General features: G+C 34.5%; 2 protein-coding genes across 4 annotated transcripts; both read left to right on the top strand.

The window, feature by feature from the left end:
• The first annotated feature begins 728 nt into the window (after positions 1-728).
• LOC18104533 (DNA-directed RNA polymerases II, IV and V subunit 8B) lies at positions 729-4,337 on the top strand. 2 transcript variants are annotated; one of them, XM_006376316.3, is made up of 6 exons: positions 730-956; positions 2,363-2,412; positions 2,606-2,692; positions 3,528-3,685; positions 3,778-3,872; positions 4,036-4,337. In XM_006376316.3, the coding sequence occupies exons 3-6, from the start codon at positions 2,611-2,613 to the stop codon at positions 4,145-4,147; spliced, it is 447 nt and encodes a 148-aa protein (XP_006376378.1). In that variant the 5' UTR covers positions 730-956; positions 2,363-2,412; positions 2,606-2,610; the 3' UTR covers positions 4,148-4,337. The 2 variants fall into 2 exon arrangements, with proteins under 2 accessions (XP_006376377.1, XP_006376378.1); XM_006376315.3 differs by lacking the exon at positions 2,363-2,412 and having other exon boundaries at positions 729-956.
• Positions 4,338-6,549: 2,212 nt separating this feature from the next.
• On the top strand, positions 6,550-9,869 carry LOC18104532 (DNA-directed RNA polymerases II, IV and V subunit 8B). Of its 2 annotated transcripts, none has more exons than XM_006376314.3 (5): positions 6,550-6,643; positions 7,109-7,195; positions 7,991-8,148; positions 9,259-9,353; positions 9,563-9,869. In XM_006376314.3, exons 2-5 carry the CDS (start codon positions 7,147-7,149, stop codon positions 9,675-9,677), a joined length of 417 nt encoding a protein of 138 aa, XP_006376376.2. In that variant the 5' UTR covers positions 6,550-6,643; positions 7,109-7,146; the 3' UTR covers positions 9,678-9,869. The 2 variants fall into 2 exon arrangements, with proteins under 2 accessions (XP_006376376.2, XP_024438767.2); XM_024582999.2 differs by lacking the exon at positions 6,550-6,643 and adding an exon at positions 6,650-6,949.
• Positions 9,870-10,157: the final 288 nt, after the last annotated feature.

Genomic DNA, 10,157 nt, shown 5'->3' with positions numbered 1-10,157 from the left:
TTCTACTCTTTTAATTGTCTTAAAAAAGAAAATGAAATGAGTACAGAATCATAGTATAGTCCTTCTTCTTTAATTAATTTGGTCATTAATTTTTGTAATTTATTTTTTAGAGCCGTGCGAGAAATGCTACCATACTACAATGACAGTATCTCAATGCCTGAGATTAATCATTAGTAATTTTGTTTATTGGAAGACTTATTCGTCAATTTTAAGATGTATAATAGAAAGGTAATGATTTTTCGGTCCTTCAGCTTTCCATGACAAGAGAGGTTTAGTGTGGGAGTGATTTTCAAAAGTGCTTATGAAAAAATTAAAATTTTTTTTTTTGAAGTAATATGTTTTTGATATTTTCTAATCATTTTGATGTGCTAATCTCAAAAATGATTTTTAAAAAATAAAAAAATATTATTGACACACTTTTCTGAGTGAAAAATACTTTGAAAAGCAACTACAACCACACTCCCAAACACCCCCTTATTACATCATGTTTAGTATTGGAGTAATAATTATTTTTTAAAATAATTTTTATTTAAAAGTATATTTATATAATATATATTTTAAAAAACTTTAATTTTTATATCAATACGTTAAATTAATATAAAATTATTAAAAAAATTAATTTAAAATAAAAAAATTAAATTTTTACAAAAAAAAAAAAAACCGCTCAACCACGTAGCTAAGCAGCGTCTACATCTATTACAAAATTGCCAACTATGCAATAAGAAGATTGAGAATCCACTCCGTCTCCTGATTTCATTGCGCCCGACACCGACACTCCACCCACCCTTTTCTCCTTCCCCCTTCCCCCTTCCCCCTTTCCTGGTTTCCCCAAATCTCAAATTCTCAAAATCTCAAGTCTCAGCCCTAACAAATTAATATCAGCATTCAGCACATTCAGGAGCGTAGAATCTCAAGTCTCGACTCTCCACTCACCAGCAGCGCAAATATATAACCAGGTTTGCTTGTTGGATTCTCATCTTTTCTGTCATGTTTTATTATGCAGAAGAGGGCATGTCTTTTTTCTGGCTGTATACAGTGTTGTTGTTGTTAATGGTCATATGACTCCTATCATTTGTAAAACATCACGCCAGCATCTCTGGCAAATACAGTGTTGTTGTTGTTGTTGTTAATCGTCTCTATGTGTTGTTTTATATGAAAAATAATCTTTAAAAAATTCCATTAGTAACTTGCGTTCTGCTATATTACATTATCCCTTTCCATTGAATTATCTGTTTAGCACAAAGTTTGTACAAAGGAGGAAAATTAGGAATATGAAAAAGTTATGTAATTTAGCAGTGGTACTGCAGTGCTCATAAGATTTTAATCTTTCATTGCTAGACGCTTCAAGTTCTCTCAGTTCATCCAAAACCATCTGCCTATTTCTGCACTCTATGCTACAAAAGCCTTGATCATCCCTGCAATCACATATACTCAACAACAGTTTTTAGAAATCTTGCATGAAAGATTTAATTACAAAATAAAATCTCATATGAAACTAGTCCAGCTGACATGGCTATCTAATTAATTAGTATATATCTTCTTAATCAGGTTATGTAATTTAGCAGAAAGGTAGAAAGATTCCAAAATAAGCTTTTAGCAGCTGGATGCATGGATCCCTTTTTATAGCTGACACTGATAAGATGATCACTAGGATAACTGGATAACATAGCATAGCATAGCAAAAGCAATAGCTTTTAGTTTGCGTGTTCAAGTTAAGCTCCTGCTGCTGCTGACCTAGAATCAAACCAGTGTGTGTGTGTTTTGACTAGCTAGGGTTGTCTTTTCTATAAGCATATAAGCATATTCCCCCCCCCCCCCCCCCCCCCCCCCCCCAGATTAGAACACCCTTCCATCTTAAGGCTTCTTAGGCAATGTTTATTAGCAACAAAACGACCCAGTTCATCACTGCATAGAAAAATCAGAAATTTGATCCAATTAGCAGTCATTCTCTCAACAGACTTGATCAGAGAAGACAACCTCATGATCAGGAAGAGAATTCTTTGAGAATTGGTGGTATTGGCTCGGCTGGGTTGGCGTGGATTGATAGCCACGGCGTGGTGGTTTAAAGCGGGTTCTTGCTAATAATTATCTGACCGGCTTGGCCAATTATTTGACAATATCGTTTCTGATTTTGATGCTTTCTTCTCAATGCTTTTTTTTTTAAAATAAAAATACAAAATTTAGTCATAGGTATATTGCAAATTAAAAGTTTCTTGAAAATGGTTACAAAATGCAAACAAATAATATGGGCTCGATCCATGTTGGGCCCGATTTCAAATAGAACATGGGCCCAGCCCGATTGTTTCTCTTGCACTTCTTCAGTTCCCTTCCGTTTTATATTCCCTCGTCTTTAATCTCTCAGAGTTTGCTGCTGTTGTCTCCCTCGAAAAACTTCCAAGCTCTCTAACAATTGTTAGAAACCATCTCCCTCCCTTTCTTTCTCCTATTTGATGTGCTCGAGTTTATGTCAAAACAGGAAATCTTTCCTGGGTTTCTGATTTTATGATCTGGGCTCTAGTTATTTTCTTGATTTTCTTTTTAAGCAATTTAAAAGATTGAACCTTTTGTTTCTAATATGCTGCTGCTATGTATGTGGTTTTTGCAGGAAGGATGTCAAGCTCAAACATCATCATGTTTGAAGATATTTTTGTTGTTGACAAACTAGATCCTGACGGCAAAAAATTTGACAATGGTATCTATGATTTTAATTCTCCCTTAATTCTCTTTTTATAGCTTCTTGTTCAATGCTTATGCATTAGCTAGAAGAATCAACCAAGGCTAAAAATTTTCAACTTGAGTTCATTTCCCTTTCCGATTTCTGAAAAATCTTCACCTTGCCCCAAAATTGTGATTTTTCTTGTACTGGATTGCATATTTACTTTATTATATCCATGCTCTTGTCAAGTGTGGTGTGAAACACTTTTTTTGAATGATTCTGATGAATGATCCTATTATTGTAATAGATCCATTGTCCTTAAGTTCTTCAAGTCGAATGTTCCAACTTCTGTATTTATTTTTATGCTTTCCTCGTCAAAACCAAAGAATTCAAGTGGAGATATCATGTCTGTTTTAAGTGGTAATCCCCAATTATGAGATAATCATATCTATGCTTCATCCAGTTCCCGTGTTAGAAAGACTTCCTTGTGACAACAGTATGCTTTTGCTTAGAAAATTCTGTGCTGTGTTGTGCATAATTATTTGGTTGGGAACTTGATGTGGTTGATCTGAGTTTATTACAAAATACTGCCTGGTAGTGTGGTCTGTTGTTCTGGGACGTTGGAACGTTTTCTCTTAACTTTTATCATGCAATGAATTATGTTTTGAGTGACATGCTTTCAGTTTAAGGAGATACTCCTACACACTGCAATCTTGTTATCGAACTGATAAAAATTTGGCCATGATCTAGCTACTCTTCCATCTTTGCTCTTCTGAATGAATCTTGTTGATAGCATGTTTGGAAAATATGTTTTGACTTCTTTTGAGTTAACCGGAGGCGCAGATTTGTAACTTCTTTTATTTGGATGCAGTGACCCGCATTGAAGCACATAGTCAGAACTGTGATATGTTCATGCACCTTGATGTGAACACTGATGTATACCCCATGTTCGTGAATGACAAATTCACAATGGCTTTGGCCCATACGCTGAATCTGGATGGGACACCTGACACAGGCTATTATACTCAGGTAATCTTGTTTTGTCATTAAATTTTTCCGTTGTCTTATTTTATTGTATTACTCATTTCCTAGTTAATGAATTCATAAATGTCTTGTGTCAGGGAGGGAGAAAAACACTCGCTGACAAATATGAATATGTCATGCATGGGAAGCTATATCAGATTCAAGAGGAAGGATCAAGGAGGGCAACTCGAACGTATGTATCCATGTTTAGAATTTGCATTTCGGCAAATATGTTCATTATATTATGTTTATCTAATTTTTCTTGATATTCTATTTATGATGGAAATCTTTATTCATTTACTTGTTTATTACGGCCAACTGACATTAATTACCTCGTGATATGTTTTTGGCCTCAGGGAGATGGTTATTACATTTGGTGGGCTTCTGATGTTGTTGAAGGGAGATCCTTCATATGTCTCTCAATTCGAGCTTGATCAGAGGCTATTTTGTCTGATCAGGAAGCTGTGAAACTCAGTAATATGTCCCTATGTTTCCTGAACATCACAATCCAATGTTCCTCAAAATGTTGGTGATTTAGTTTTCTTGTACCATACTTATTCTAACATATCTATGTAGGGTTGTCCACTAAAACTGGGGTATATTCCCTAGATTGGATCGTACTATCTGTGCTGCATGATATTGTGTTCTCTCTCGAAAACCTCTGTGTCTATTTGGTAATTGTGCTTGTGCCTCTTTGCTGGTGCTCTTGTGGATATATACATGTGCAAACACTCCCATGGTACTCTATTGTGATAGGAAGGAAAATGAGTGTTTAATCCCAAGCCCACAGTTTTATTAGATGGTGTGGTTTGTCTACGTGCTTTGCAGACAAAAGTAGAGGCATCCGAGCTGATGCATTCCTTGTATGCTATTAGAAGAGAACCGAGAATGTTTTATTGACTTGCTCATCTCCTTCACTTGGATAATTTCATGGAAATAAACCGAAATCAAGATGTTGAAACCAAATGTCAAGGATGATGAAGGATGAAATAGAAAGAAAAATACAAATTAAAAAAATAAATAAAAAAATGGAGTCAAACAAGTTAATAAATTATGAAATTAATTTTTGAAAAATGAAATTAAAAAAAAATATAAATAAAAAAATAAATGGAAAAACAAATACAATTGTATGAACATCTCGAATGGATCGAGAAAGATGAAATTTGTTTGGGTTTATTTTGTTTTTTGAAAAGTATACTAGAGCCAGAGGACACGTCTTCTGCCTGGAAATTATGGGCAATGACATTGCAACTTTATGCCTTGCTACCTACAACTTTTGACGACCATCGTCACCAGAAAAAAATGATGTGCACTATTTTTCGAATTCAGACCCAATTTATACCATTTTTCATCTAAAAATAATTTAAAATCATCTTAAAGATATGTAAAAACTCATTTTCAATCTGAAAACACGTTTTAATCTATCCTAGATACTGAAAAAACCAAAACCTCTTATCTCTCATGCCTTCTTTCTCCTACTTAATACAAATATACAACTTTTAAGGATTAAAGTGAAAAAATTCAGAATTACAAAAAAATAACTTAAAATTATATTCTACTTTAAAAGGCGTGGAAAAAATATTATGGATGTATTGTGGACATAGACTCATTGTATTGTGAACCACACTGTAGACAGTTTGCACTGTGGACGACACTGTAGCGCCTGGAAGGCGTTGTCCTTACTATTTTTTAGTCAAAAAATGTTGTTGGGAGGCGGTCTTTTCTGTTTTCGGTGCCAAAAGCTACTGGGTCAGCCAAACCCAGATATTTCTAATTTTATTTTTTTGCCTCTGTAGATTTTTTTTTCTTTTCTCTTATTTTTTTTTCATACGGTAAAAAAAAATAAATTGATGAGACTTTTTATATTGTACAAAAGTTGAGTGATGATAATTTTTTTTCATTTGAGATTGAGTTGGATTAATTTCTTTTCTCTTAGCATTGGGTACTGCTGGCTTTTCTCTTATTTAATTTTTTTTCAAATTTATTTTTTTACCTCTGTAGATTTGTTTATCTTTTTTCTTATTTTTTTTTATACGGTAAAGAGAAAATAAATTGATTGGATTTTTTTATATTGTATAAAAGTTGGGTGATAATAATTTCTTTTCATTTGAGGTTGGATTTGGTTGAATTTCTTTTCTCTTAGCGTTGGGTTTTGCTACCACTAAAACTCAATAACGTTGGGTCCTGCTAGCTTTTCTCTTATTTAATTTTTTTTATACGGTAAAAAGGAAATAAATTGATAAACTTTTTTTATATTGTACCAAAGTTGGGTGATGAATTTTTCTTTTTTTCATTTGAGGTTAGGTTGGGTTGAATTTCTTTTCTCTTAGCGTTGGGTCCTGCTACCTAACAAGACCCAATAGCGTTGGGTCCGGCTTTCAGCCAGACCCAAATATTTCCAAATTTATTCTTTTTGCCTTTGTAGATTTTTTTTCATACGGTAAAGAGAAAATAAATTGATGAGATTTTTTTTATATTGTACAAAAGTTGGGTGATGATAATTTTTTTCATTTAAGGTTGGGTTGGCTTGAATTTTTTTTCTCTTAGCGTTGGGTCCTCCTGCCCAGCAAGACCTACTAGTATTGGGTCCAGCTGCCCAGCCAAACCCAACAGCTTTTGCACTTATTGACCAGAATCCAGGACTATTGGATGTAGCTTTACTGTCAAATCCAATGCTATTGAATCTATATTTATAGCAAGATCCAAGACTATTTTGAATCCGACTTAACCACCGGACTCTACTCATGCTAGCTAGTGTTTATGGAAACTGCGTTTTCACGCCAACAAACGCCGTTTAAGCAGACAATGAGAATTCAACTATATATATCTCGTTAGCGGCTAATTAATTTATTAAATCCTAAACGACAAGTCAGGCAATCATCTCGTAAAGAGGTTTTTGTTTCCCATACACACAACGTTCTGTTAGGATTCTACGCAGAAAGTCTCTCTGTGGAACTAAACTTTGTGGGTTTCTTCTCTTCCATCTCCTTTTTCTCTTTCCGAATGTTTCCTGTTTAGTCTCTGAGAAAAAACCAGAGTAAAAAAAAAGAAAAGAAAAGAAGAAAAAACACACATCTCTCACGCATCAGAGCCTTTACATTGAGAAACCAACCCATGATTTAATTTGTTATAGAAACACATAAATAATATTACATATTGATGTAACTTATTACTGACAACATAAAAGGGTTACGTAAACTTTGTTTGGTTGACGAGAAAAGGAAAGAAAAGGAAGGAAAATAGTTTCGAGTCATTTTTTCTTCGTTACAAGTACTCGCACTGTGCCGCTAACACTGCTTGATTCACATGATTTATTTTTCCACCCTTGTGATCGTGCATATTATGTTGAAAGCTTGTGTGGTGCTGTTGATGGATATATTGCATAAGAGCACCATGTTCTTATTTTCATTAGTTCTTCTTTTGCCTCAGGGGTTGTGTTTCTGTGAGGAGAGAATTTTACTAGAAGGATGGAGGATATCTTTATTGTTGGTTCAGTTGGTAAGAACTTTGACAAAGGTATGTTCTGAATTCTCAGTATCTTTCACCACATTGTTAAATTCATACTATTTGTTAGTTTTTATTGGTGCTTGGTTATATATGTTTCTAGTAATTATCCCATATCAAGTCCTTAATTTGAGCTTTAATTAAAAGCACTATGTTCCTCTCTAGATCATTCATTCTGCTAGTAGTTTTTGCATAATGTTTTTATTGAACCTAGCTAGACACAGTGCTGGAAATTTCTAAACTGAGAAGCATACAGTAGGTTGTCTTTTTATGAGCTCGTGTTGGAGTGCTTAATTCTTATTCGAAATCGAGAAAGAAGTTCCGGGGGATGGATAGGAGATGCTCAGTCATGATTCAGACCATTACTTTATTGTTTCCTCAAATTTAATGATTGGCTTTAGAGAGGTTACAGTTGATCTCAGCTTGGGGTGTAGCTTCTTGCTAATAGGGTAATCTCATAGGTGTTACTGCTGCTTTCTGCTACTGCTGTGTGATTTTATAGTTGATACTATTTCTGTTTTCTAGTTTGGATTGTAGCTTCTTGCTAGTAGGCCTGATACTTTATGTGCACTGGTTCAAAAAAGATCTCAAATGTAGTTTTAATCAAACAGGGATGGACTCTTTTCTGCATGTCACCCTAGAATCTTTTTCATAATCCATTCTGAACATCATAAATAAATCCAATTTTCTTATAAAATTGCACTATTCTTACACTAGTTCTATAAGGTGATGCTGTATAACATAATTGAATCCCCCCCCGCCCTCCTCTTCTTTCAAGCTCACAGGGCCTTAAATATGTTTCTGCAGTCACACGTATAGAAGCGCGGAGCGAGAGGCTTGAGTTGTTCATGCAGCTTGATGTGAATACTGAGGTTTATCCTATTAAACAAGAAGAAAGATATGCGGTGAAATTAACTACCACACTAGATCCTGATGGAACTCCTGATACTGCATATTACACTCCGGTAAGTTTACTCTTCTTCTTCTTCTTTCTTATGATTACAGTATATTCATTCACTTAATATTGTTGTATCTTTGCCTTTTGCATATTTCTATTCTGCATCAGTTCTAGTAATTTGCTATATCATCTTAGTTTGAGACCTACTGATTTTCAAAGTGGTCTTAATAGTTTAGAAATTACTGCAATTAGTTGTTGATAAACAATGCAAAAACTAGTTAATACGCTTGGATATCAATTTTGAGTTTGTTTTAGTTTTTAGGACACAAATTACAGGGGAGTTCTGGCTACTGTTCCTTACTGTCTTCTTAGTGCATTAGAGTTCTTACCTCTGCTGAAAGGCATTTCAGGCATCCTTTCTTATTTCTTATGAACGTAGAACAAACTTGTTTGGACTCCACCATATCAAGATTCTTTCCAAAAGTGACTTGAGTTATGTCGCTGAAATCAGGATGTTAATTTGAGTGATTAGTTGGTAGGATTAGGAGATTGATAAATTGGAGGGAAATTCTCAATCTGGCAATAATTTTGGACAAGAGAACATTTGGTATCCCAATATAGAATGATCTACCACAAGCATCAGACCATGGAAAACAGATCAAGATGTGTTGAAGCAACATAAAAATTTAGTTTGAATTAGAGAGCAAATGCGGTAGAAACAGTGACAATTTGAACACATCATTTTTTTTACTGAAAAGCTTGCAAATAATATATGATTCGGAGATTTTCCTTGAGTTTTGATGAGTTTCAAGAGATAAAAATTGCCATTTCTTCTCTATGATCTGTGGTCAAGTTGAAATGTCTTTTGAAGAAGAGTTCAGCATATGCACTCATAGTTTCCTGAAATTTTCTTAAATATCTGAAGTGAGATTGGCGACTAGTCATAATTTACTCAGAAGATTTAATGTCCCTCTAGCTATATCGCCTTCTAGAATTTATTAAAATGCTCACATATTTTCTGGTTAAAGAAAATAGGCTTTGCTCACAAGGATAAATCTTCTACTTGGAACTAATCTTTCATTTTAATCTATTATACATGATGTAAGCCTTTGTTCTGTGATATATTTAAACTGTGTCCTTAATCACCAAATCTTGATGTGTATAACACCCAATTCAGATTAAGCCAGGGTCAATTGCTGACAACTTTTACTACATCATGCACGGCAAGTTGTACAAGATCCTAGATGAAGGTTCAGGAGCGAATCATAAAGTGTATGTATCATTTTCTTACCCCTTTCTCATACTCCATAATTTTGATGCATGAAGCAAGGGAAACTTGATGCCACTGGCAAGCCAAAGTTCCATCCAGTTCCTGTCTATTAATTTATGCAGTTCGTTTTAGAGCACAATTTATTCCACTAAATAATTTTTTGCTTACAAGAAAGTTGATTTCTCATTGTTTATTTCGTTCTTGAACTTAGGGAGATGCTCATTTCTTTCGGCGGTCTTCTGATGTCATTGAAGGGAAATCCTGACTGTATTACTGACTTTCAGCTTGATCAGAAATACTTCCTTTGTATGAGAAAGTTGGTTTAATGTTCTATTATCCAACAGGAAGTGTCTTTCAACCTTCTAAGTAATCTTTATAATTCTTCTTTCCACTTCTAGTTTGGCATGTTCTTAGGCTGATTCTACTCCATGTAGGAATCTGAAACTTCTGTTTTTGATGAATTCGTGAAGCAATTGCTTATTATTTCACTTTGTTTGAAGAAAAGCATTTCTGCTGTATCTATCTCTGCTATGTTTGGACAGGCCGTATTGTAAAAAAGGTATACCAGATTTCTTAAAGAATGTTCACACCATATTTCTTAGCTAAAGGCCCATGATGATGCCAATAGTCAGATCGAATGGAAACTCCATTCCCAATATCATGTTCAATTTGACCCCAGATAGCCTCTCTTGTTTTGAGGATTTTGCTCCAGCTCCAAGTACAATCAGTAGGCTTCTTGAGACTCCAGAAGCTTTTACCTCTCAGCTTGCAGGCCATAATCCAAGCTACCCACAAGGACTTTCTAA

This window comes from Populus trichocarpa, chromosome 13 (genome assembly GCF_000002775.5).
Source record: "Populus trichocarpa isolate Nisqually-1 chromosome 13, P.trichocarpa_v4.1, whole genome shotgun sequence".
Lineage (NCBI taxonomy): Eukaryota > Viridiplantae > Streptophyta > Magnoliopsida > Malpighiales > Salicaceae > Populus > Populus trichocarpa.
Note: the sequence above shows the minus strand (reverse complement) of the source record. Positions and strands in the feature narration are given on the sequence as shown.